General features: G+C 48.3%; 1 protein-coding gene and 1 long non-coding RNA gene across 11 annotated transcripts in view; one reads left to right on the top strand and one right to left on the bottom strand.

Moving 5' to 3' along the window:
• TTC7B (tetratricopeptide repeat domain 7B) overlaps positions 1–27996 on the bottom strand; it is a 249029-nt gene that overhangs the window by 55175 nt on the left and 165858 nt on the right. For 4 of the 10 annotated variants that reach the window (XM_084970003.1, XM_021099606.2, XM_021099605.2 and 1 more), the window contains 3 exons: positions 14246–14362; positions 6680–6777; positions 2077–2238 (listed from right to left, as the gene is read on the bottom strand). In XM_084970003.1, coding sequence (XP_084826129.1) covers positions 2077–2238; positions 6680–6777; positions 14246–14362 — 377 coding nt within the window. The remainder of the gene's footprint in view (positions 1–2076; positions 2239–6679; positions 6778–14245; positions 14363–27996) is intronic. The other 6 variants (XM_021099609.2, XM_021099608.2, XM_084970004.1 and 3 more) reach the window with 3 other exon arrangements.
• On the top strand, positions 13839–17302 carry LOC146401886 (uncharacterized). The gene is made up of 2 exons (XR_014811288.1): positions 13839–14489; positions 14988–17302. It is a non-coding gene; the product is annotated as an uncharacterized LOC146401886 (long non-coding RNA).

The raw sequence follows: 27996 nt of genomic DNA on the forward strand, positions 1-27996 counted from the left end.
GAGTTTTAATTTAAAAAATTGCTACATTTACTAGTCACATATATTATGTTTTCTCTTCCCTAACTAAATATTGCATTTACGCGGGATGGGGGCTAGAGATCCTTGGGTACCTCAGTCGCAGGGAAAAAACGTGGTTACTGGTTAGGGGCTCCCTGGGGACGGAAGATGATTCATAGCTTCACAAAGAGTAAACAATTGAGCGCTGCTGGTACACGATATATTCAGCAGAAAGCCCGGTGGGTGCTTATCACACCCCCCCAAATTTGCTAATTAATCTGATGTAAGGAGCCCCACCAGAAGAGTCAGGCCTCCAGTCTCCAAAGGTTTAAAGGGACACAGGACTCCTTGGGGTGACCCAGGATAAATACTGTCAGGGAGTGGAGGTAGGTGGGTTGGCCGTGCAAACGAGTGGCTGGCGCAGTGGGAACATCTAACGATATTCTAGAACAACGCAATCCCATTTTAAAATTGAAAAAAACTGGGCAAAAGTCAATGTCAAAAACAATTTTTCTGGAAAAACCAAAGTTGGCGATTGCCCCTGGGCATTGTATTAAGGGAAAATGTCTATTTTAAGATGGGGATTAAAAACAGTATAAGCAGTTTATAAACATCATCTTCAACTTCTGTTCCGTAAAACTGGGATGGCCATGAAGGCTGAGTTCAGAACACCTAATATGCAGATATGTAAGGTCAGCGCGGTTCTTGGTTTGAATGATTTATTTTAATGGTAGACTCGTTTCTGTCCAGTTCTCTCTCTTTCTGGTGTGTGTGTGTGTGTGTGTGTGTGTGTAACACTGCAGGTGTCACCTGAAAGATGAACACATTAGGGAAAGCAGTGCTTTCTGGTAGCAGCTCCCTTATGAGCGTTTGTTCAGCATGTAACTGAGACTTTGGATCAAAGATGAACCCTTGTAAATCACAGATACAGAGATTAAACTTTCTGGCTGTGCCGTGGGAAAAGTGAGCATTCAATAAATGAGTGGAAGAAGAAGGGTGGATCTATTTAGGTGCCATTTAAGGGCTTCATCAACCAATGTCTCATTTTAATTCAGGGATGTAATATTTTTTTCATTGACAGGTCCCTGAAAACAGACTTTCCAATTTCTACACTATGTGAAAGCAAGATTACATTAAAATGCTATTCAAGGTCTCTGCACAGTTTCATCACACAAAACATAACAATTTCTTTCCTTGCAAATGGAAAACAATTTATAGCATCGTTTCTCAAAATGTAGCATACAACTTTTATATACTTACGTATTTATAAAATACTCCCTTAAGTGTAAAATTTAAATATAAAACTATTTAGAAAACACCTTAAGGGGGTCTTCTATAAATAAGGGGGTATATTATAAACCCAGATTCCTCTGCCCCACCTCAGGCCTCCTGAACCAAAAACTGGGGGTGGGGCCTGGGGATCTGAGTTTTCAAAGGTCTCTGGGGGATTTTAAAGCACAGTAAGGTTTGAGACCTGCATATTTATAAGGCATATGGCCGATATCTTTAGAATACTAGCTTACTATATATTGTCGAATGAATTTCTAAATTTGAAAATGAGAAATATTTAGGAACACATTATTATTTGCACACTGTTCTAATTTGTCTTTTTTAAAAAAGGGATCTTTACACATTTGTGTTAACTCCAGAAGGCATGGCAGTATCCAAGAACTGGAAGCAATATTCTATAAAGCTTCTGTTTATTCTGCTCAAAACAGATTTCTTTTGGAGTTCCCTCGTGGCTCAGCGGGTTAAGGACCTGGTGTTGTTAATGTTGTGGCTCCAGTCACAGCTGTGGCATGGGTTCCATCACTGGCCCAGGAACTTCTGCATGCCTCAGACTAGGCCAAAACAATTTTTTTTTCTTTTACTTTTCAAAGAGGAGGTGGGAAGTTGGGCACCAACGTGTTTTTCTGCCCCAAACAGCTTTTGGATTTTCAAACTAGCAAGATTTTTCTCTCAAAAAAATTTGATGGAGCTCTCTATCCAGCTTATCAGTTTGGAAGATTATCAGAAAATGAAACATCAGGCACATGAAGCAGGTCTAACAAGAAAGGAAAAACCATAAATCATGTTTACACAGAGAGGGTTCCTGGCGGGGGCCTGGGTCACTGACTGCATGAGGTGCAGGGGGCCACACAAAGGTATCGGGTTTGGGAGGAGAATGAAGATGAGAAGATACAAACAGGTGGAGAGGAGATTCGGTTCTTGAAAGAGAAGAGGAGGAGGAGGAATCTGACACTAAAAAAGTGAAAGAGAAAAAAAAGAAGGATAAAAGCAAAAAAACTTTAGAAACACAAAGAAAAAAAAAATAAAGTAGCTTTTAACATACTCACATAAGCTGCAAAGAAAATGAGGTCATGTAATACACAATCATTCCTCTACTTGATAACAGAATACAAGTGCTTTCCGAAGAAAACAAATTTGCTGTTTTCCCACCGGTTATCTAATTGTTCTGCAACAACACCACGGAATAAAAATAACTCAGATTTACCTGGGTACAGATTCAGCAGTATGATCCAGTGAAAATAATACGTCTTTAACCTATAACATCCAGGACATTCTAGAGGAAAAGAAACTCTTTGCTTTTCAATTGGAAAGGGTTAGACCTCGAATTTCCCTAGATTTATTTATTTATTTATCATTATTTTTTTTTTAATGAGAAGCACTTCTGTGAAATTTACTGAAATACTAAAGTTTTCCTGGTGCAGATACGGAGGGGCAAACCATAGGTCAGGTCCCAGCCTTGTGACAGTGGAGTCTTTAAGTTTTCTAGGCAGGTCTGCGTTTGGGGGCACCCATCAGGCACTTGGAAAAGGAAGCTATTACTGTCACCCCCATGGCTTTAGCTGGAGGGATACACAGCAAGAGGGAAACCAGTACAGTGATCAGATTGTCCCCAGACTCAACGGACCAAACTTTCAAGGTAAAAAAAATCATTTTGCTTTGGATAGGGTCTGGTCATGTCTATCAGTGATTAAAGATAAATCCCCTTCCTCCATATCCTGTTTTGAAGGCAAAAGGAAGAAAACAAATTTTGTTTCATCCTCTATTTAAGGAACTAGTTTATTCCAAAGAAAAGGTAATGATTCATAGCTTCAGAGTTAAAAGACCATCACTCCATTTGACTCTTTGGATGGCTGGGCGCTGTAGGATGACAGAGGCGGGGAGAGGGGAGCCAGAGGTGATATTAGAAGGGAAATCATATTCCTAACGAGTTTTTTTTTTTTTCCAGCTTTCTACATCCATTTAATAAAACCAACGTCTACTCTTTAGCCACAGGGGATGCAACCAGTGCAAAGCTTCTAGATATGGTTCCCCGTCTGTTACTGCTCGGATCTGCATATGGACAATTTCTGAGGTGGAAAAACCACATTCCAGTTAATTAGCCACCTCCGAGATCAAGAACACGGAGCGTGCACTTTATAATGACCCAGATGTATAATAATGGTATTTTGGTTTTATTTTTAAAAAGCGCTCATCTGTTTGACATAGATACCGACATTTTTTTTAACAGCAAAATATGATGTTCGGGGTTTGCCTCAACGTGCGCTACAAAAACAAAGTGTGGGACGGCTGAGATGGAGGGAAAAACAGATGCTGATTGTTGAAGGCTGGGGGCAGGTGCATGGGGATTAGCATCTCTAGTCTGGTATATTTGAAATGTGTCCACCAAAGAAACTTAAAAAATAAAAAGGAAATAAATTCCAGTCCTAGAAAACAAAAACAACCATCCAAAAGGGGGCTGTAGCTTCACGAGGGAAGCTACTGCACCGTGGGTGACCCGGAATTGGCAGGATCCCAGGGGTGGCAGTCGCCTTGGCTCTGCCCTCGAGTCTCACTGGCCATTCTCACGTCGGATGCCTGTGCCCTTTAGGAGATGCACCAGGTGGGGCCGAGACCCATGCTATGGACTAGCTGTCACCACAGGGCTGGGTTCTCTCAGACCACAGCTGACCTCAGGGTCACTTCTGTTTCGATTTGGGACCACGTTCACTTCCGACGAGTCCCTTTTCTCTTGGCCTCTACAGCCCCTAAGTGAGCAGGGCTGCGGTGGGGAGTCAAGACTCGCAGCCTCCTTTGGCACCACGTGAACTGAAAACTGAGGCAAAAGGAAGGAGAACGGCTGGGTGGATGCGCCCCGGCCGTGGGCTCTGAGCGCCTCGGGTACCAGGCGGCTGTAAAGAAGCTGGAGGACGTACCTGTGGACAGGTGTGGAGGGATGCCCAGGGCATGTGGGAAGGGACACCTCACAGGGCTGGGCTATTTTCAAGCCAAGGGATGTAGGCAATTATATCCAAGCTGATGTGCATGGAAGGGTAGACAGAAAGCTAATAAAAAAGGTTACCATCAGGGACAGGCAGGATGGAGGGGCAGGCATGGAAGCCAAAGCTGTCAATGGAAGCTTCGGAAGCAGATTTAACCCAAATCTGTGGGTCGGTCCACACAGATGCATGACCAGGAACCACTGCCCTCCTGCGCATGCCCACAGGCTGCACTCTGTGGAATTGGGTTTTATTCCTCCATCCTTACCATTTAGAGGCCGACCTTGCTCACGTTTAAGACTCTTTGATTTAAATAAGCACTTCGGAATGTTTTACCATCCTTTATAACCCGTCTGGAACGGATAAGGCCTGCTAAGGTGGCCTTCTGTTTTGCAGATTTCCCGGCCTCCTGAGTAAGGAACTGGTGGTTTGTACCCCAGCAGCTGGGTTCTGGGGGCCGGGCCAGGGAGAGGGGTCTTGGAGGGATTTGCGTTGGGCGAGCACACCACCACCACCAATAAAATGATCACAGCACCTGGAGGCTGAGGTTCTGTCCTACGGAAATCCAGACTCCAACCACCTGGCCTCCAGGGAGTGAGAGAATGCGTGTGTAGACTCCATGAATGAGAAGGGGCAGTGACCCCCGGCTGTGAACCAGAGACAGGTCACCTGGGGTCCCTGGGAGGGGGGGGCAGAGTGGAGACTGAATCCCAACAGCCACACTCATCTCCTCCCACTGTCTCTTTTCAGGGTAACATGGATTGAAGTCTTGGGACCTCGGGAATTTAAGGTCTGAGCCAGCGGGAAGGAAAAGGGGTCTGACTTTAGGAGGGCTGTTCCCCCAAGGCCCTGGGGAGGGGGAGAAGGGGAGACAGCCCAGGGCAGCAGCAGCAGCTGATCTGAACCAGCCCAAAGAGCTGCTGGTGCTGGAGTGTCACTTCCCTCTCTTCTCTCCCCAGGGTCTGAGCCTCAAAGAAGCTCAATCCTGACAACCTACCTTCCCTGCCCTGTGACTGTGGGGGGGCGTGGGCCACATCCTCTAGCAGGACTATTTCAGCTCGGAGTTGGCCCGGGTCGCAGCCTAAGGCCACAATGCCTGCTTCTCAATCCAGGGCTCAGGCCGCATGGGTGGCAAGTGTCTCTGGGGCCAGTCCGTCTGTATTCTGAGCCGCAGCCACAAGCCCTGTTAAACTGCACTAATTTATTTTTATTTTTATTTATTTTTTTGTCCTTGGTTCTTTTTTTTTTAATCTTTTATTTATATATATATATATATATATATATTTTTTTTTTCCTACTGTACAGCATGGTGACCCAGTTAAACTGCACTAATATATAATGTGTGCTGCTTCTAATGCCCGATGCTCCCGACCTAGGCGCCTAGGGCCCTGGGACCGGCCGACTTTTAACTTTGGGAAAAGGGAGCCGGGCACCGGATGGCAGGCAGCTGTGAGGACAAACTCAAGTGAGTACCACACCTGGCTCCCAGCCCTCCCGGGGACAGATTTTCCAAGGATGGCAGTGTAGGCCTCAAGGCTACTCTCTGGCTCTTTGGAAGGGCTCGGTCAGGAGCTGGAACCTGGCCCAGTGCAGGAGAAGCGCTCGGAAGCTCCCTTCAAGAAGCCAGCCCGTAGAAGACCAGGCATCCCAGAAAGAGATGAAGCCTGACTCCGGGCCCTGCAGGGTGGCCAGAGAAGCTACAGAACCAGGTTCCAAATGATGCTCCAGAACTATCTCTGAGGCTCAGAGCGCAGTGAATTTCTTTATATTCTGTGCGTCTGTCCTCCAAACCGCCACTGAAGAGTCAGTATTTCTGTTAGAATTACTCGTTTGGAGTTCTGGAAATATCAGGGATCTCTTTTCCCCTCTTACTTAGTTAGGCAACTGTGGAAACGCAAATGACAACTGCGGTGTAAATATTGGCTCCGGGGCAGTGAGGGCCACGGGCCTCCTGGTGGGGTCAGCAGCAGGAGAAGCTCAGAGCCCACCTGCCTCCCTACAGAGTCTTTTGATGGCTGTATGTGTGTCCGTATGTGCACCTGGTTAGAAACCACAACCTTGATTTCAGCCAGGTCTGAAATCTAAGGAGAGAGGGAGAAGCAGAAAAGCAGGGGAGAAGCTTGACGAGCAGGGGGATAATCTAATTTTACTTTTGATTTTCGGCTCCAAGAGCTGGGGAAAAAGTAGAAAGATTTCAGTGAGTTGTGTTGGGCAAGAAATATTACTTCCCCTGCCGTGAACACACACTTGAAAAAGCCAGTGGAGAAAACGCACCTCCTTCGAGAGGTTAGCTTATGTGCATGAGGTCTTCTTCCAACCCCAGGCCCTGGTGGCCCTCACCCCACACGCTCGGCTCGGGGACCAGGCCCCATGCTCTTGTTGACACCGTTTCGGCCCCTCTGGCTTTTCATTCTCACCTGTCTCGGGATCGCTGAAGTCTGGCAAAGTAATTGTATTAAGCTGTCGTCTGTCCGCAATGGTCCTATCTAAGAGGCTGCTCCCACGTCCAGAATCACTGCAAAACACAGCGACAAATGTCAGTCATTGGAAGGGCCGGGTGGCGGAAGGAAACAGCATCCACCAATCCCCATTCCGGAAATGCAGTCAATCCTCCTGCGCTTTTTTTTAAGGGCTGCACCTGCGGCACATGGAGGTTCCCAGGCTAGGGGTCCGATCGGAGCTTCAGCTGCCGGCCTACACCACAGCTACAGCAATGCGGGATCCGAGCTGCATCTTCGACCTACACCACAGCTCACAGCAACGCTGGATCCTGAACCCACTGAGCGAGGCCAGGGATCGACCCGGCAACCTCATGGTTACCAGTCGGGTTCATTAACCACCGAGTCCTCCTGTGCGTTTTTGATGGTCTTCAGCACCTTTCCACTTGTTACCAGGCATCCTGCTCCCTCGGCTGCCTGGCTGGGATTCCTTTCAGTATCCACATCACAAATGAAGTTTAAGCCGCACCCACACACTCATTTTCCTCTCTTTCGGTTCCAGGTTCTCCATCCACGTGCGGGGGAAACTGACCCACGCACTCTGTGTGGGGAAGTCTTGGGCTCATCAAGCCCATAAACACCTTGGCCTCCAGCTGTCTTTAGGGACCAACGCTCTACACCAGGGAGTCTAAGAAAAATCACCTGGGGCAGCTCTAAAAAATACTGATGCCGAGGTCCTGCTCCAGACCGAATGAATCAGAATTTCTGGTTTTCAGAGCTCCCCACATGGTTCTAAATGTGTAGTGGTCAAAATCAAGGATCCCGGCCCCTACTTTGGGAAGGGTCATCACAGGCATGGCCTCGTTTCTGTCCTAAGAACAAGCCTTTAAGATAAATGGCGTGGCTGGTATCTCAATATAATAGGACGGAGAGGGGTGTGTGCGCACACACTGAGCTGGGTGCCGGTGGGGCGGGAGCAGCAGCCCCCAGCCAGTGTTCCTGAGCTGGGGAAGCGGGGAGGGGGCTTAGAGAGAACACAGCAGGATGTTGGCACAGGCCTCTGGGCCAGCGCTCCCACCAGCTCCCTGCACTCAGTCCCCACTTCCAGTCTGTTCTTGCAAAAGAGGATCAGCCCCACTCATTTGGCAAGTCCCCGGGTAGACCACTCGGGGCCCAAGTGGAATGAAGCATTGTTAAGGGACCTTAGCTCCTAGACACTTTAAAAAAAAAATTCTAAGGAGCTTATAAGCAAACACGATTGCATTCTTCTTTCCCTCCCACTATTACGATATTCTATCAAAAAAGCATATCTATCTCTTGAGGTTTGAGCCTTTAATGCTTTTCTTTGAATCCTTCCCCTCACCCAGATTGGGGGGGGGGCCTACAAGAGACATTTTTTGGTTAAGAAGTTCAAATTCTACAATAAAGGGACACAATTTCCTTCCTCCATGCAGCTGTTGCTAAAAGTGGTACAAACAAGATTTGCTATGAAACTTAATACGGTTTGCAGGCTGCAATTTCCATGTCCAGGGATGTCGTTAGAAAAATCCACAGGAAACAGAAGGAAACTTGCTTCAGTTCAGACTGTTTGTCAGCCTATACTTATGACATCACTCGCTGCAAGTTTTTTGGAAACTGTTCTATTAATTATTTCCACAACTGAGAAACAATAAATGTCTCTGAGCAGAAGACAACATAAAAGTACATGCAGATTTTCATTAATCCCATGACCGACTAAATATTTCTAGCACTGCTCTGTTGATAATTTTTTTTTTTTTTTTTTTTTTTTTTTTTGCTTTTTAGGGCTGCACGTGTGGCATATGGCAGTTCCCAGGCTAGGGGTCGAATTGGAGCTATAGCTGCCAGCCTACGCCACAACCACAGCAACGCCAGATCCTTAACCCACTGAGCAAGGCCAGGGATCGAACCCATACTGGATCCCAGTTGGGTTCGTTTTCCCCTGAGCCACAATGGGAACTCCATACATAGATGTATTTTTCATATTAAATATTACACAAAATATTGCAGAAATATTACAAAGAGTTAATTATCTGAATGTTGCAATGGTTCCCCACTTTAGAGTTTTCAGAAGATGTTATCCCATATAGCATAGCGATATTTCTCATCACCATCACCTGGGATTCCAAGACACAAAATGAGCTGTTGTAATTGCAAAGGAAGGATCTGCTTGGGTTTTCGGTGGACCAAATCTCAGTAAGATGGGAAATGTTTATTTCAGCCACAATCCTCCAGGCTTCCCATGTCGCCCGGCGCAGGGTTGGCTGCTGCTTTGTCATGCTGGGTTCTGGAACCCACCCAGGGGTCTGGGTTCCTACCCTATGTCTGTCCCTCATGGCCAGCCACTCTGAGCAAGGCCACTTTCTGTGTGCCTCGGTGACTTCCCATGAGATGAGGATAAGGGTGGTCTTCCTGACAGACATGAATCAGGCTGAACTGAGGTCATGGAGACAGAGCAGTCGGAAGAGTTATAACTTTTGGGCATATACTAGGCATCCTATAAATACTGTGCCTACAAACTTGGCTGGCTCACCTCCAAAGACAACTTACGCCTAGCTGTCTTGGTGCAATGGTAGGGGTGGGGAAGCTGAGTTAAGGGTCTCCTGCTCCAAATGTTAGAGACCCCAACCAAAACCTAAATCTGAATTTATTTTTATTTTTAATTTTTTCTTGCTTTTTAGGGATGCACCCGTGGCATATGGAAGTTCCCAGGCTAGGGGTCAAACCAGAGTTGTAGCCTCCAGTCTATGCCACAGCCACAGCAACATGGGATCCAAGCTGTGTCTGCGACCTACACCACAGCTCAAGGCAATGCTGGATCCTTAACCCACTGAGCAAGGCCAGGGATCGAACCCGCATCCTCATGGTAGGGTTCGTTAACCACTGAGTCACGAAGGGAACTTCCTAAATCTGAATTTATAAACCTCACCCACTGAGACCTAGTTCCCTTCCACCAGCTGAGACCTAGTTCCCTTCCACTACTGAGAATTTTGCTGGATGCTTGAAGTAATTTTTAGTTCTTCATTTATCTGGTGCAGAATTTGCCTCTGCTATGATCCACAGAATATGGAAGAAGGGGCAGAGGGAGGCCTGGCCAACCCTGGAGTCTCCTTAACGCTCTCATTCTGGCCAGTCCCTCTCCCGCAAGCCCTCTTCTCTCTCTATGGGACACGTCTGCTTGGGCACCTCTGGGGACCACCTCCCCCTCCAGGCCCGTCACCTCACCTTTTCTCTGCCTGGCCCTTTGGTGCCAGGACCACCTGCCAAGGAGGATGGAGGGAAGGAAAAGAAAACCAGTCTTGGTCAGTGGTGTTAGAAGCGGGTTTAGGGAAAGGAAATTAGAAGGAACCTCAAGTCCACAGCACATTATGAGCTGCAGGATCCACACATGTAGACGTGCAATTCCAGGTATTTGCAATTCCCCTCAATTAGGACGGAAAACTCAGAGTCAATTGTACCGATGGTCAGAGTTTACCGGAACTTGGAAGCTTCTCTGGGAAATCCTCTAAAATAGCTACAGAGATGGAACACAAGAGCCAAGCTGGTGGTGAACTGGGTCTGAACCCTGGAGTTCTTGCCACAGTTTTGTCCCTTCCCAGCTCTGCGATAGATAGTTCCTGGTACACAAGAAATACTGAATGTAATAGAGGGGCCTTGGATCGGAAACCAGAGCATCTTTCAGGCATCTTAGGGCTGGACTGCAAGAGTCAAGGCAAGTTCCCAACATTCCTAAACTCAGTTTTCTCATCCATAAAATGGGTCTAATATAACATGACATTTACCCATTTTATGGGGCTGCTTTGAAGATGAATGAGAGTATACCTTGTAAAGAGGAAAGCACCACCCAAATACTGGTGACTATTAGCACGAAAAGGGGGTTCCAATTTCCAGCTGAGGTTAGAGCAAAGAAAGAGTCTTTTTAAAAAACTTTCCACGCTTTTCGTTAAGGTGATCAAAATGGACTGAGGAAGAAAACTTTTCTTCCAATCATATGGCTACAGGATGCAGATGGTGCAAGTGGCAGTGACAAGAAGGGAGAGAACGGGTCAATAACAAAAAAATTAAAATAAAGAAAAAGACATGGGTTGTCAACTCAGAGGCAGCCTGGGTGGTAGAGAGGGCTCGATGGTAGCCAGACCTGGGTCTGAACCACAGCTCTACTAGTCGTTTAACTGAGAACACCTAGAGCAAGTTCTTTCACCTCGTGGAGCTTCGGTTTTATGTTCCAGGAAGGGGAAAGAACTGGAGCTATCTTGGAAGGCTGAGGCTGGGGGTTGAAGGGGCACTGTCCGTTGCTGAGATGCTTCCGTGCAGGGAGGCTGCTGGCCTTCCCGCGAGGCTTTGGCCGGAAGTCACGCTGTCTTGAGCAGCCAAGTCAACGTATACAAGGATGGAGGGAAGCTGTACGCTTCCCCAAGAGGGGAGACTAAGCAAGAGGCGGACTTCCACCCTCAATGCAGGCCAAACTGCAGACCTGGGGAAATCTCTCCAGGCTTCTGCCGTGACCAACACCTGCCAAATGCACTCTCAGGAGGGTGCCACCCACCCTTTGCTCAGAGCAGGAGATGCTTTCTTGGCTCAGCCTGCAGGCGGACCGCTTTCTGGGCTGAGGCTCAGTTTGGCCACTGGCTCAGAGGGTGGTTCTCCTTCCAGCAAAAGTAAAGGCGAGGGACAGGATCAGAGAACATGAAGCGAGGCCGAGTCTCAGTCTGGACCCATTCCTGCCCATGCCTTCTGTGTCCCCCTCCCGAGGCCGGTGCCAGCCCCCGAGGGGGCCATTGGGGGTGGGGAGCAGTGGGAAGCCCTGGCAGGGTGAGCAGAGGCCCCCTCCCCCAACTGAGCCCACTTGGAAACCAGGGCGCCTGAGCCCGGAAGTTGGTGCAGACCTGCTCCAGCTGGAAACCAACCACCTCCTGCCGAGATGCTTTCTGCTCGGGTTTTATGTTTTTGCAGTGGGGATGCTTCTCACCCACTTGTTCCTGTGATCCTGTCCTTTTCTCAAACCCTGTGTGACCCAAGTCGAGTTTTGGGGGCCCAGAGCCACTCTCTCCGGGGAACTGAGGAGTGCACTGTCCCTGTGGGGACACAGCCCGCCCCCTCTCCGCCGTCTTCCACTGCCAGGGTCACGTCCTCCCGGCCACACTGGGGAGGATGTCTAAATTTGCACAATGGTGAGGGCTACAGGAGAAACATTTATTTTTATCCCGGAGAAAATCAAGTTAAAAAAACAAACAGGAAGCTCTTTAATAAGGGGCTGCTGGACGGCCACCCCCTCACTCAAGGCTCCTGGAGGAGCTGCAGGGAGCAGCTCTGGGGGTGGCTGGGCCCCCCTCCCCCACCGCATCCAGACTCCACGCCTGGAGCCAGGGTTCCTCCCTGCTCTGGCCCTGAAGGATCCTTCAGGAAACGGAGGAAGTATGGACACAGCCCAGGCATTTGGTTAAGTATTTTTAAAAAGCTTTCCAATTCTGCTATTTTTTTTTTTTTTTTCTCCTCACATTCAATATTCTTGGTTGCTAAGTGGGAGGAAATGTGGGGAGGTGGGAGAGGTGTGGAGAGCCGAGGGAAACTTGGCAACGTGCAAGCTGATGGATCTATTTTCTCGTTTCTAGAGGGGGTACAGGCAAAGGAACGTGCTCCTGGAGGAAGCCAGCAGCTCGGAGAGCAAAGACCTGGAGCTGGGCTTGTGGCAGTGACTCTTCTCCAACTCCTGCTGCTTCTGGTTGGCAGGAGTGGGGGATTTGGGGGACATAAATAGGGCTTTTTTTTCGGACCCTACCTGCTGCATATGAAAGTTCCCAGGCTAGGGGTCGAATGCCACAGCCACAGCAATGTGGGATCCGAACCGTGTCTGTGACCTTCATCACAGCTTACGGCAACGCCGGATCCTTAACCCACTGAGAGAGGCCAGGGATCGAACCCGCATCCTCATGGATACTAGTCGGGTTCTTAACCTGCTGAGCCACCACGGGAACTCCAATATGGATGTCTTCTGTTTCTGCCTACAGACTTAGAAAAGCAGAATTTTTTAGAAAAGTAAAATGGTCTTTATCTCCAGGACATGCCCACAAAAGGGAAGAGGCCCATCTCATGATTATCTTTTTACCAAGGGGAGGATGGGCGAGGCGGGCCTGGTGTGTGCCACAGGCTCAGGTTGGGAAGGGGACTCTTGCCTGAGTCTTGTGACTCAGGCTCTGCAAGAGCAGACCCTGGCTGGGCTCCCCCTCTTCTAGCTGCACGGCCCCCCGGGGCCCGTGTCCTGGCTCCGGCTAACGGCAGCTCGCAAGGACCCATGTCGTTAACAGGGTCCCGGTTTTGAACACGTTTTTAACCGCAGAATCTTTTGTAAAACAAGATCTCATGTGGAACCCCACCTGCCCCCTGCTGCTTTCTTAACCCTGGCCACTTTCCTCGCCTGCCGGCAGACCCGCCCCCAGCCCACCTGCCTGCCTCCTGGTGGGCTGGACTGGGCGGGCCACACCTTGTGCGCATCTATGATTTGAGTTGTGCATTTTTATGCCTCTGACTCTGAGAGGCAGAATGGGGGCTGTGAGCTTGAAAATTATTCTGTGTGTACGAGCAGTTGTTTGAATTCACCTGAATCATTAGGTCCCTTTTCATTAAATCACTGCCTGGGTCAGGGCACACTCAGTAATCTAGACACTTGCAGGGGTGAAACTGCCTGCGACCTGAAAGCAGTGTCTTTCAGCGGATGCTGGGAGCTGACTAGTGGACCGTCCCCAGATTATCTGCCTCTGCAGGGTGGGTGCCTGTGACTGATTCCCACTGGCCAAGCCATTTCACAGCTCAGGGGGTGCAGAGTGAGCTGGTAGAAAACCTATGAATTTTCTCTGGTCAAGATACAATTAATTTCCACCGAAACAATGTATTTCATTGTTCTGTAGGGTATATTTGTTAAGCAGTTATTTGCAAATTCATTTCAGCATTTCTATCTTTCAAATTCTTCTTTGAATGGGTCTTAGCATTTTATTGCTTCCCTCATTAGTTAATGAGGCAAATAAAACCTGTGATATGGGCTTCTATAATTTGTTTGAGTCATGACTTAGGCTTTTTGACAATTATACTTTATCATGCCAATAGCAATTTCTACTCTCCTTAGGAGGATGCGGCCTGTTTATGCTGGTCTTTAAAATATTCCCCTGAGGACCCCATCTGGACTATATAATTGACTAGTCTGTCCATAAATCACGAGAAAGATGATAAGACTTGTCAAAGGAATTACGTAAAAGGCCAGCTGAGAGAAACCAGATCAAGACCAAGTAGAATTGAGCCTAGTGGGCGACCATGGCAGCAGAAGCATAAGAAACCCACGATGTGGAGGTTTCATCAGACACCAGGAGAAAATCCCCTTAGAAATGGAATGTACGAGGCTCCGCTGCTCTTCTCTGTGGCTCCTGGGGGTGCGGAGGGATGGAGAGTTCAACCTGCTGAGAGCCCATCAGGGATGGACTGAGAGGCAGAGGTCCTGCAAAAACCCACGCACAACAGGCACCGCAGGCCTCTTACCTGGGATTGGTTAGGTTGTAGCAGGATTTCCAAATCTGTAACATGTGCTTACAAGTGAGGAGCGCCTCATCCGGGCCCCGGCAGAGCGACTCCAGCTTGACTTTGGAAAACAGTAGTCTGTGGTGGGAGACAAAGGGAGAGAAGAACTCAGGCCAGACTCCCCACCAGAACAAAACCAAGTGCCCAGAAGCCACTGTACTCATTCTAGGAGGGGGTGACCAAAGGCTGGGCTCCGAAGGAAGCAGTAGCAACAGGGCCAAGGATGCCAGAACTCCCGGCTCCGCGTATGGCTTTGCAAGTCTCAGTGCCAAGGCAGGGGCCGGTGTGGCACTGCCATGTGAGGTCAGGTTAAAAGCATCAGAGTGGCTGATTTCAATCAGAACCAGGGATTGTATTAACAGTGTGCTTTTAAGAACAAAACCAATTTATTGGCAAAACGTCAAAAATTCATCAAAAGTGAACCTGATTTGTTTACAAAATTACACAGGAGATGCGACTCGCTTGATGCGAGCATCTACCCATGACCTTCCACAAGGATCCTCACCCCTCGAAGGTGAATCTATTCCATCAGCCTCGCAGAGCCTGAACCGAAGGTGCATAGACAAGAGGGTTGTCTTTGACCTTCTCCACCCTGCTTTTTAGGGTCGAGGATTTCACCAACTCACCACTGTCCCCAACTACCTCTTCCCTGCTTTTGTCACTACCGAGGATCAGACCGTCTCTCCCTTTCTTGGCCCCGAAGAGCTGCCTGGCCCCCAACGTCTACTTATGTCTCTCTAGCTATCAGGGTCTCCCCTGGTCCCTGGGCTCATCACTACTGCCCTTGCGAAGGCCCCAACATGAGCCCAGATACCGTCCTGATGGCCTGCTGTCCACTCAGCTCCAGCTCTAGGAAATCACATTATAAAGAGCTCCAATAACAATTTGTGCTCCCTGCTCAAGAAACCACCGTGATTCCTCATTGACTGTAATAAACCATCAAAATTCCTTATCAGGTCCTTTAAGACACCTTGCCCACTGGTCACTCCTACGTCACCATCTCTTTGGTGCCATGAATCCCACTGGACCCTTTACTCCTATCAGTGTATTTCATTGACCAAAGGCTATGTTTTTTTTCCGTAATTCTAAGACTAGTATGACGTGTCCTCCATCTTAACCTCCGCCAACCCACATCTGGCCTTAATTCCTCCTGAATTCAGCTAAAACCGCACCTCATCAAATAAGGATACCGCTGTCATAGCTTTATCCTGTCTACTCTGTGAGCATCAAATTAGCTGGTGGTTAGTAAAAAGCAAAGATAAGGAGGAGCTGCTGTTTTCAAAGGAGCTTTATGAGCCTGTGCTTCGTACTTTACAAAACAACATCAGCATTACCTTTGTCAGGACCCTGCTCAATAGGTGAGTTCAACTCCCCTTCCATAGGAGAACCCCAGCCTCCCTCTGACCTCACTTCCACTGCAACTAGAATTGTGCTCTGAGGCCCATGGGCTTTAAATTGCATTAGCTCACTGACTATTTTCTCTATAAACCACAGAAGATAAAGAAATATGTTTCTAGGGTTTTTTTTGGGGGGGGGTTGTTTATTTGTTTTTAGGGCTGCACCTGCAGCATATGGAGGTTCCCAGGCTAGGGGTCCAATCGGAGCTGCAGCTGCCTGCCTAAACCACAGCCACAGCAACACCGATCCTTATCTCACCGAGCAAGGTCAGGGATTGAACCTGCATCCTTATGGATGCTAGTCAGATTTGTTTCTAGGGGTTTAAGTTAGACATCTAGGAGAATTCCTCACCATGCACTATGCACTTGGAGGCAAGAGGGAAGCCTTTCCTTCCCCTGTGGGAGGTGGGATGAAGGTGGTTCTAACAGTCACCGCCTAGGAGGATGGGTTCGCACCAACCACTCCCTCCAGATGGGACTCGAGATGCCCAAGGGGGCACTGGTGGCTCCCGGAGGCTCTGGGGCTGCAGAAGCCTGCGATGCTGGGATGCCAGGCCAGGTGATGACAGGGATGCAGGCCCTGATCTAGCAGCAGGTGGGCACAAAGAGTGAGACTGGATGTGAGAAGAGGGCACAGCTTCTGCTCAAAAACATCTCCAGAAGTGGAAATTCCCCAAGGCCTTTCCAGGATGACCTACAAGAAAAGACAGCCCTCGGGGTGTCTTGAGGGGTTTTTAAGGGGTCAGAAGCCGACTCCTGCTGATGTCTTCCTGAGTCTGGAAGGTGGTGGGAGTACTTCTCCACCAGAATCTCCCATCACACACGGGTCCACCAGGAGATGTGTTGCACAGGAAGGAGGAGCTGCTGAAGGGTCACCTGTCAGCATTTGGTGGAGACCTACTTGGAAGCCAGAAACCCTGGCGGATGATGGTTGGTTGCCGAACAATTTTGGCCAGGGGAGACCCTCACACACACACCTGGGACCAAGGCGATATTCTCTGGAGGCGTGCTGAGTCCTCTGGCTGAACCAAGCTCACAGCTTGCCTGCCCCGCAGAGGCCCACACAGTGGTGGAGAAAGTTTCCCCACACTGCAGGCAGCGATGGGGCTCTAAGAGCAATTATCCGGAGAGGCTGCACAAAAGTACAAAATGCCAGAGCTCGCCTCTAAGCTGTGGCTTGGGGGAATGGTTCTGTGCAAGGCTTCTTGGCTGGAAAAAGAACTTCTAATTAACATGAAATAACAGCTTTCAAACACTTGACTCAGGATATGGAGTTGAAAAGGTGTGGGCTGGATTGCAGAGAACCAGACAGGAAGAACAATAGTAGAATCACTGAGCACAAATGCTGGAAAAGGCACCTGGAAGTGAAGAAAGAGGAGCAGCACGAAGGTGAGGCTGGCACAGAAGAGGAGCTGGAAACACAGGCAGAGGAGGAAAAGCAAAGCCTCTCGACCACGGTCAGGTGCGTCCAGCACGGTGGGCGGAAAGTGTCCGAAGCCTTAGCTTGGACCTGCCCTTCGGTGCAAAGGAGAAGCAGGAGACGGAGGCACGGTCCCGAGTCTGCTTTCTCACCATGCCCCAGACCTTGGCGGGTTTGTAAGGGGGAGAACAATGCCAAAAACAGAACAAGGGACTTGTCACTGTCTTTGCTGAGCCCTGCTCCCACATTTCAAGACTACTGGAAAACATCTGGCTGGGTGCATGTTAGTTACATTAGCAAGACGTGAAGAGGACACAAACAATGATTAGCAAATTGATGGGCTGTGGTTCATGTGCAAAGATATTATAGACTCCATCCACTGCGGAAACCCAGAGGCAAAAAACCTGGGACAAACCATCACTGACTGCATTTCAATATGTGGAACTGTCAACCTGGTGGAGAGGGCAAAGGGACCTCTAGGCTGAGACCGCTGGTCAGCCACACCACCCAGGTCCAGCCTCAAATTAAGTGATATGTTCCTCTAAGTACAGTAAGAAACCACATGCTGGGAAAATGGCCTATTCCTATCCCCTGTACCTGGATCAAAGTCCATTAACCTGAATTAAAAAATAGTTCAGGGACTCATAGAATGCTTACAGGAAATTAATGAAGAATAGAACCTCACTAAAATCCCAATTCGACGATGTTCCTGATAGGCCAAATGCCTTTCATGATTTGGCTCCTGTCCACGTGCTTGGCCTTGGTCTGCCCACTGCCTACCAGGTACATCCCCCATTCAGCCATGATCAGCTTCTTCTGTAAGGCACGCCTCTTCATGCCCCTGGGCCTTTGCACGTGCTCTTCCTTCTGTCTGGAACTCCTTTTCCATTCGTTTCTGCTTTTTAAGCCTCTATTCATCTTTCAAGATTCAGGTCAAAAAGCACCCTATCACCACCACAGAAGCCAGCCTTGAGTAATAGGAGCTAAAACTCCCCAATGGAAATGCAGTTCCAGAAAAGACAGGAGCTCTCAACTGTAGAATAATAAGCCATCAACCAGGAAGCTTCTGCTTTCAAGACAAGTGAAATAATAACAATAAAAGCAGCAGCTGCCAGCCACTTTAAATCTGTAACCAGTGATTTCCAACAACCCTGCACATTAGGTTGAGAGCTAAGTAATCTGCCCAAGTTCACACTGCCAGTTACTGGTAGGAGAGAAATGTAAAACCAAACCCATCCGATCCCCAAGCACTGAACAAAAAACAGAGGAGAACGACTTAAAATATTCTAACCACATTACTGACACTAGTAAGATGTGCAGCCTTTTCTAATCCATTGTCAATTATTTAAAGCCCTAAAATATGCAAAGATCAGTGTTATATACTGTGTGGAATAAAAAGTGGCATAAAATAGTCCCCCCGCCCTCAAGAACTTACAGTCCAATCAGCAGAAAAGACTTATCAGGAATGTTTAGCTTAGGGTCAGGTGAAGGCCCTGAAATCTGGGGAGGGCTGTAGGAAAAGAGGAGTTTGGGTAGCTGGGGTATTTACTGTTCCTAGGGATACATTATACATGGTTCTTTAAAAACTGATCATATTTATTGTGCTTTTTGTGACTTGCTTTTTTCATTTAAAATTATTAAGCACATTTGCATGGAAATAACCTAAATGGTCCATTGACAGATGAATGGATTAAGAAGATGTGGTATATACATATAGTGGAATACTACTCAGCCTTAAAAAAGAACAAAATGATGACATTTGTAGTAACATGGATGCAACTAGAGATTCTCATACTAAGTGAAGTACGTCAGAAAGAGAAAGACAGATGCCATGTGATGTCACCTATATGTGGAATCTGAAATATGCCACAGGTGAACCTATCTACAGAACAGAAACAGACTCACAGACATGGAGAATAGACCTGCGGTTGCCGAAGAGGAGGGAGAGGGAGTGGGATGGACTGGGAGTTTGGGGTTGGTAGATGCAGACTATTACATTCAGAATGAATAAGCAATGAGGTCCTGCTGTACAGCACAGGGAACTATACATCCAGCCTCTAGGGACAGACCATGATGGAAGATAATATAAGAAAATGTATATGTATGTATGACTGGGTCACTTTGCTGTACAGCAGAAATTGGCACAACATTGTAAATCAACTATACTTTTAAAAAAAGGTGAAAAAAAATAAAAAAAGGTGAAAAAAAAACTAGTCATTTGAAGGATGCAGTGAAGCAAGGTTTGACATTTCGTTAAAACTCACAGAATAATATTTTACCCTTTTTTGGAATTTTTTTTTTCTGTCTTTCTGCCATTTCTTGGGCCGCTCCTGCAGCATATGGAGGTTCCCAGGCTAGGGGTCGAATCGGAGCTGTAGCTGCCAGCCTATGCAGCAACTTGGGACCTGAGCCGCGTCTGCAACCTACACCACAGCTCACGGCAACGCTGGATCCTTCACCCACTGAGCAAGGTCAGGGGTCGAACCCGCAACCTCATGGTTCCTAGTCGGATTCGTTAACCACTGAGCCATGACGCGAACTCCTATTTTTGAAATTTTTTGAGGATACCAAGATAACTCTTGAAGTAATAACTGTTGGACTTGGAGTAGTTTAGAAAGAAGAGGGCCCCAGTGAACGTCTCACCGGGTACCTCGGGCATGTATCAGGTGGGCATTTTATCGGGGCCAGGCTTAATGTCCAACCCTCATCCCCAGCAAGACCTTCCTCGCTCCCTGGAAACTGCCCCCGACCACTGGACCCTCACCTCTCCAGGTCCTTTATCCTGGACCCCAACCCCATGAGTCCCAGACTCAACACCATTCCTCGAGCTCATCAGAGACCCTCTCATCCCCCAGCCTGTGTTCGTGGGGTTCCCTCCACCTGCCTGGAAGGCCTCTCCCCAGGGACCCCCCCACTCCACCTGTGAGAGTGCCATGGTCTGACACCTCCTACGACCCCTCCCTCAGGCAGCAGCATCTACCTCCTACCCATCTCATGTGTGTACTTTTTTTTTTTTTTTTTTTTTTTTTTTTTTTGCCTTTTTAGCTCCACACCCACCGCATATAGAGGTTCCCAGGCTAGGGGTCGAATCAGAGCCACAGCTGCCACAGCCACAGCAATGCCAGATGGGAGCTGTGTCTGCTACCTACACCACAGCTCACGGCAACGCCAGATCCTTAACCCACTGAGTGAGGCCAGGGATCTTGAATACTAGTCAGATTCGTTACCACTGAGCCACGACAGGAACGCCTCGTTTGTGAATTTTTTGTAACCTGTTTACTCACCCCATATTGGTACCATTGCTTGATTACCTGTATGTCAGTATGCCTGACAACCAACTTGAATTTGTTCATCCTTTTGTCAATTATCTTAAAAAAAAAAATGCCTATTATGCCCCTGAGGCCACAAAGGGGAATAAGACATGGTATCTCTTCCCCTCCCCAAGGCTCACAGTCTAGGGTTATATACACATGGTATGTGATGAACCCAGACACGAGGACAAGGTTTTCCGGCCGCACAAAAGGAGGGAGACAGGGTCTGCCTGGGGGTCACGGAAGACAGCGGAGAAGCAGGACTTTCACAGTTGGGGCAGGAGGAGCTATGGGAGGGGGTGGGCTTCCAGGCAGGCAGAACAAAGGAAGGAGAGCCCCCCGTGTGCTCAAGGAATGGCGTCTGGAGTCTGGGATCTAAGGCTGGGGTCTGAGGTAAGCTAAAAGTGTAGATATCGCTAAATTCTAAAATCTAAAATGCCTCACAAAGCTTTCTGATGAAGAACTCAATAAAAACAAATAAGGACAGTTTAGAGAAATACTAAAGTAATGATGCCCTCCAATCTTATCTGGCACCATAAAAAACGCACTCATTGAATGCATCAAGGAGGAAACATGCATATTAATAAACAAAACCCTTGCTAATTAGCAGATCCCTAAATGCTGTGTTCAAGGCAGCTGATTCAGAAAGAAAAATCACGGGAACCTTGAACATTTGGTATTTTGTGCTGATCTGTGTGTGTGTGTGTGTGTGTGCTCTTGGGCTCAGCATGCCAGGGACCTGTCTTTGTTTATCTGCTGAGTGTAGGCAGGGATGCGAAACAGCTGTGCAGAAAACGCACGTGGTATCTGCCCAAACGGGCAATGGCCTTGGCTGGCAGCCGGGGGTGGGTGGGGGGAGGGCCTGGATACCTCCCCCTACTCTAGTTCGCGGGAGCCCGATCTGAGAGCTGGTGTGGGGCTGGCAGCCAAACACCTGAAGGAAAGGGAGCATCTGCCACCAGGTGAAAAAACAGTGCATCAGGCCGAGTTGGGGGAGGCAGGTATGCTGAAATGAAATTATAAATTGAGACGATGGCTCGGCAGCCACAGATCAGAACGGTAAGAGAAATCAAAAGAGACAACATGCCAAAAGCACGTGGCGACTGGGAGGAGAGGTGGAAAGCTGAAGCCAGATGAGTCAGCTGGGAACAAAGCCTGACAGGGCTGAGCGGCAGCCCATCACTGGTCACGGAGAGGAGTCATCAAACACCTCTAACCCCCACTCAGAGCGGGGGTGCTTTCTGGGTCCATGTGGCTTGCGTGAAGGACGTCCATCTCAATTCCTTGTTACTGGCATTTCTCTCTCCTTCCTTCCTTCCCTTTTTGTCTTTTTTAGGGTCGAATCGGAGCTGCAGCTGAGGCCTACGCCACAGCCATAGCAATGCTGGATCTAAGCTGCACCTGCAACCTATGCCACAGCTTGGCAGCAATGCCGGATCCTTAACCCACTGAGCCAGGACGAGAACTCCATCACCATCATTTCTGATGACCTACTGGTCTTGGAGCCCTTGCTCTCCGGGCTGGGTTTCCAAAGCACTCCAATCCCAGGAGGTGAGGGTCTCTGCAAAAGGCAGCCTCTGATCTGGGGCTGAGTCACAGTCACAGAAGATCAAAGCAAGACTGGCCTGTGAGCTGCCTGGCCTGCCCCAGTTCCACAGGCCCAGTCACCACCAGGTGAGCTGATGACAGTGGGCTTACAGCTGAGCAGGTCCCCGAGGCCCCTCTGACAACAGCTGGAAGGGATCGGGGGAATACCACTTCATGTGACTGCTCCCAAGCAAATACTGCGTGGGGTCTCACTAATGGTGACTGTTCAATAAAGGAATGAATGTCTATCTACTCAATTATTACACAGGAAATATACAATTTCTTTGATCATCTGGCTCACCTAATTGCTGTATTGACATGCTAGTCATCAACTCATTAGGAAAAATACAGATTTTTCCCAATTAATCCAAAGCTGGAAAAGGCCTTGAAAGGCCCTATAATGCTTTGCTACTCAGACTGAGGTTGGAGCAGACTGCCTGTGCATTACCTGAGAGCATGTGAGAAAGACAGAAAATGCACCCACTCAAGCCCCCACGATCAGAATCTTCATGTAACAAGATTCCCAGGTGATTTGCGTGCAAATTTAAGTTCCAAAAGCACTTCGTAACTCTCCAACCTAACCCTCAAAGTTCTCATTTTTTTTATTTTTTAATTTTAATTTTAATTTTTCATCTTTTTAGGGCCATACCCACGGTATCTGGAAGTTCCCAGGCTAGGGGTTGAATTGCAGCTGTAGCTGCCAGCCTATACCACAGCCACAACAACACCAGATCTGAACTGGGCCTGCGACCTACACCACAGCTCATGGCAACGCCAGATCCTTAACCCACAGAGCGAGGCCAGGGACCGAACCTGTATCCTCATGGATACTAGTCAGATTTGTTTGCCCTGAGCCACAATGGGAACACCCTGATTATTTTTTTAAAGACCTCCAAGAAAAAGAGTTCCCATAGCCTCTACACTTAGGAAATTCTACCTATGTTTATTTCATTCCAGTAAGAGTTGTGAAGGTATTCTGGTTTTCTTTTTGTTTTTGTGGAGGTTCCCAGGCTAGGGATCTAATAGGAGCTGCAGCTGCTGGCCTACGCCACACCCAGCAACACAGGATCTGAGCCGTGTCTGCAACCTACACCACAGCTCATGGCAATGCCAGATCCTTAACCCATTGAGCGAGGCCAGGGATCAAACCCACATCCTCATGGATACTAGTCAGGTTCATAACCCACTAAACCACAACAGGAACTCTGAGGGTATTCTAGTCCTAAATCCCATGGGAATTCTGATCAGCCACTTACACTGAACTCTCAAATGAAGGGCACCCCCCACCACCACCTGTAGCCCTGAACCTTCCTCTCCTTCTGGAGAGAGTCCCTGGATGGCATTCTGGGGGCTATGCTAGAACCCCCGCATCTCCAGTGAGGGCCAGTGTACTAAGCTGGGGGCCCATTCACACCTAAAGCACCTCCCGTGTGGATGATCCTCTGCCCTCGGAGGGGGTAGGGTCCTTTTCCGGACTGGAACACTCAAACGTCTTCCAGAACCAGGCAAGGAAACGGGAGCTGGGCTCCAGATCTCAAGGACTGTTTGCAGTCATGCCCGCCTACCCTAAAGATAATCAAATCCAGACGTTTTTGAAATGCGTGTTGACCCACTGGAACTCTGCTAGCAGATGTCTGCTCAGGCTGCCAGCCGGAAATCCCTTGCCTGCAAGCTTTTCAGGGATTGAATCTTTTTCGTCTTTTTTTTTTTTTTTTGGTCTTTTGAAGCCCACACCCACAGCATACGGAAGTTCCCAGGCCAGGGGTTGAATCGGAGCTGCGGCTACCCGCCTACAGCACAGCCACAGCAATACAGGATCCAAGCCGCGTCTACAATCTACACCACAGCTCACAGCAGTGCTAGACAGGGATCGAATCTGAGCATCTGGTTTCCTTTACAAGACCCCAAAGCCCAGGCTGGCTCCTGCTCCGTTTGCTAATAGAACCACAAAGAAGGGCCCGAAGAGGATGGCTTTTGTCACGAGGGCATCTTCTCTAGGAGCGGAGCCGTGCCGAGGACCTGGCCATTCAGCCTGGCTCCCAAGGGGCTCCCGGTCACCGTGAGCCTGACCCCAGCCCAGGTTCCCAGATCTGCTGGTTCCCGGGAACGCGGACACCCCGTTGTTAAGCACGAAAAGGCCTGAGGGGCAGACCCTGTGCTCAGCTTGAGCCTCGCCTGGAGGCTGCTCGCAGTCAGGCTGGGGACGGTCCCACCATCGCCTCTCAGTAGCCTAATCCTGCCTGTTCTTCGTGACAGGCAGGGACTCCTGTTGGATCCCATATCAGTTACATTTTGCTTCAGATTTCAGTCAAAGTGTCAACAATCTGGAATACTCCCCCATCCTCCGAGCGATATTTTTAGAACAAACAAACAACTGACATATTTAGCTGAAATAAATCACCTCAAGAAACCCCAGTTTGGCTCCTTTTTTTTTTTTGCTCCCACTTCAGCTATTAATCTCAACTCCGATTAGCATCCTGCAATCAGCGCCCAAGCTGGAAATGACCTGGACAGGCTGAATTGAAAACACATGGGGAATTATACCGCCCAGGTTTGAGAGACTTTTTCTGATGCTTGGCTTGACCATGTTACAAGGGGAGCCATTTCATTCAGTGCAACCCACAAAGCAACAATCGGGATGATTTCCTAGGCGCTCTCTGACCAGGTGGTGCCAGGGGCTGGGGGGGAGGTGGGTGCCGAGGAGGCCGAGAACCTGCCCCCCGGTTTGGTGAGCGTGTCGGTGAGCAAGTGCCTTTGGCCCAGTGAGGCATCTGGTATGTACACGTGTGGACAGGAAGTACTTGAAAGCAAGTTTTCCCACTAAACTACTCTGGCTCTAGAAAGAAATCATCTCTTCTCTCTGAACCACAAAGCCACTGGTCCTCTCTAACATGGGGAGCGGGTGGACTAGGAGCAGATCTCTCGACCGGCCGCTCCCCAGAGGCCGTCTCTGCAGGATTACCTGTCCTCATATCTGACTCGGCCCTGACCTCCCCATGTTCCCACGTGTGGGGACCGGGGCTCAAGAAGAAACGACACATCTGGGCCCCTTTCAGAGATAACGGCAGACGTCAAGAGATGGGAATCCTACCTAGAAGGTCTATCTAGACCTAGAAAGAAGAGGGCCCAGCAAGATGAGGCAAGGACTCAGAGGAACCCAGGTAGTTCCATAATGAAGAACTGGCAGGAGTTCCCGTTGTGGCTCAGTGGGTTAAGAACCTGACTAGGATCCATGAAGATGCAGGTTGGATCCCTGGCCTCGCTCTGTGGGTTAAGGATCTGGCATGGCCGTGAGCTGCCGTGTAGGTCGCAGACACAGCTCAGATCTGGCATTGCTGTGGCTGTGGTGTAGGCTGGCAGCTGCAGTGCCAATTCGACCCCTAGCCTGGGAACTTCCATATGCTGCAGGGGCAGCCCTAAAAAAAACTGGCAGCCTCCACCCAGAGTCAAGAAGGCACCAGAAAGGAAGAACGCGGCAGGATGCTGGGAAGCTGGCTGGCTCCATGGGACCAGAGGTGGACAAGGCATCTCGCCAGGATCAGAGGCCGAACGGTGCCATGGGTCCTAGAACGGAACCCGCTCCTGCGAACTCTGGCTGCTTGACCCACGTCCTCCCTTCACCTCCTGTGTCTCCTCACTTCGAACATCCTGAGGTTCTGGTTTGTTTCGCTCTGCTTGTTTCCGAGGTGCCAAGGGAGACCACGGGGACTGTGTGTCCATCCACGTTGTAACATGTGTTAGACGTTCCTTCCTTTTTAAGGCGACATAATAGTCTGGTGTCCGTATGTACACCTTTTGCTCATCCGTTCATCCATCCGTGGACACTTAGGTCACGTCACCTTTTGGATACTATGGATATTGCTACTATAAACTCGCATGTACAACATCTGTTCGAGTTCCTTCTATCAATTCTTTTGAGTATTTATCCAGCGGTGGAATTGCTGGGTCACATGGTAATCTACTTTTATTTTTGTTAGGAACTGCCATATTATTTCCCATGGCAGCTGGACCATTTTACATTCCCACCAACAGAACACGGAGGCTCCAGCTTCTCCATATCCTCTCCAACACCTGTTACTGTTTCTTTCTTTTTTTCTTTTTTTAACAGCTAGTCATCTTAATGCTATCTCATTGTACGTTTGATTTGCAGTTCCCTAACGATTAGTGATGCTAAGAATATTTTCATGTGCTCATTGGCCATTTGAATATCTGCTTCGGAGAAATGTCAATTCAAGTCCTTTGCCCATTTTTTTTAAAATTCAAGTTGTTTTCTTGTCGTGAAGGTTGATTTTAAATAAGCTACTGCATCCCTGAATCCACTCCACTTTGATCTGCAGTGTCTTGTAGGCTGTCACCCACTCTCCGTTGGCCAAAGATCTCCTCTCCCCAACTTGTATCTGAGGGGCGGGCATCTCTCAGTGAACTGGTTACTTTGCACTCATCCCCACCAGACACCCTCCAGTATCCATGGATCATTCTTCTAGCTTAATAAGATGAACAGCCTCTTTCCTTGTGGTCCAACTTTCTATCAAATGCAAATGAGATGGGCATGTTCATTACTTCACCACTCAGCTCAGATAAAAATAGCCCATGACACCTGGCCTCTCAGTAATCACTATATCAAAACATTACTCAATATGATATTTCAACTTAAACTGAGTTTCTCTGCGAGAGTGTGTGTTAAGTGAGACAGAGTGAGAAAAAGGCACAGTCTTACTTGCCAAGTAATGATTTAAAAAAAAACCAGATATATCCTCCACTCAAGAAAAGCATCATCTTCATCATGCTTTCTGGCTTATTGAAGAGATCAACAGAGGAGACGGAATAAAAATCCTGCTCATCTGGATCATTAGCTCGAAGAGAGCATCAGCTGTCATTCCCTTGTACGTGGCAGCACCCCAGCACCTCACATGGCAACTGCAATGGGGTCAGAACTCAATGCTTCAAAGGCACAGAGGACAGAGGCCGAGGCCAGGCTGCCTGGGTTCAAAGCATGACTTGGTGCATAATCGTGGACAAACCACTAAACCGCTCTGTGCCTTAGTTTCCTTATCTGTAAAATGGGGATGATAATACTACCAACCTTTGATGTTTCCAAGATGATTAATCAGTTTAAAATATGTAAAGTGATGATAAGAGTTGCCTGTCACAAAACTGTGCATACAGATGAACCTATTTACAGACCAGAAACAGACTCACAGACATGGAGAACAGACTTATGGCTGCTGGGGGTGGGGGTGGGGAGGGGTCGGATAGAGGGGGCTTTGGGGTTAGTAGGTGCAAACTATTCCATTTAGAATAGATAAACAATGAGGTCCTGCTGTATACCAGGGAACTATATCTAATCACTTGTGATAGAACATGATAGATGATAATATGAGAAAAAGAATGGATATGTGTGTATGACTGGGTTACTTTGCTGTTCAGCAGAGATTGACAGAACACTGTAAATCAACTGCAATAAAAAAAATAAAAAAAAACTAAAGCGGTGCATAAACACTAGTGGTTATTATTGCTAAATGAATGAACAAATGGGTGAATGAATGAATGTTATATATGTTCATTTCTTTCCGTATAGTTAGTGTCTGTTGGTGTAAAGAGAAGTGTGATGTCTGACAAAATCTGCTTCCACGTGCAGAAGACCACCTGCGGGGGGAGAGGGTTTGGATCAAAGCCATGGGTCAGAAAACACACTTAGAAGAATTGTCCAAGCACCACAATGATCCCTCTTGTATTTGTATCTTTGAGAGGTTTCAAATGCTACTTTTTTGTATTTTATGGTAACATATGATGATTTCTTAGGTGTGCTGTTGATTTGATGACTTCTCTGAGAGCGCCTGACTTCAGGCCTGCATGTGTTTGGTTTATCTAGGGAAGAGTAAAATTCAAATCCACCGAAAATCTGTAATTAGGAAAGACAGACAACCACGATTTGTCTCAGGGCAAGAAAATACCCCCTGGCGTGGCTGTCCTTAGCAACCACTGGAAGGCTGGCTG

Source organism: Sus scrofa, chromosome 7 (assembly GCF_054392235.1).
Source record: "Sus scrofa isolate SSC_HxYL_T2T_F1_AM1 chromosome 7, Sscrofa_HxYL_maternal_Yorkshire_Landrace_v2.0, whole genome shotgun sequence".
Taxonomy (NCBI): Eukaryota; Metazoa; Chordata; class Mammalia; order Artiodactyla; family Suidae; genus Sus; species Sus scrofa.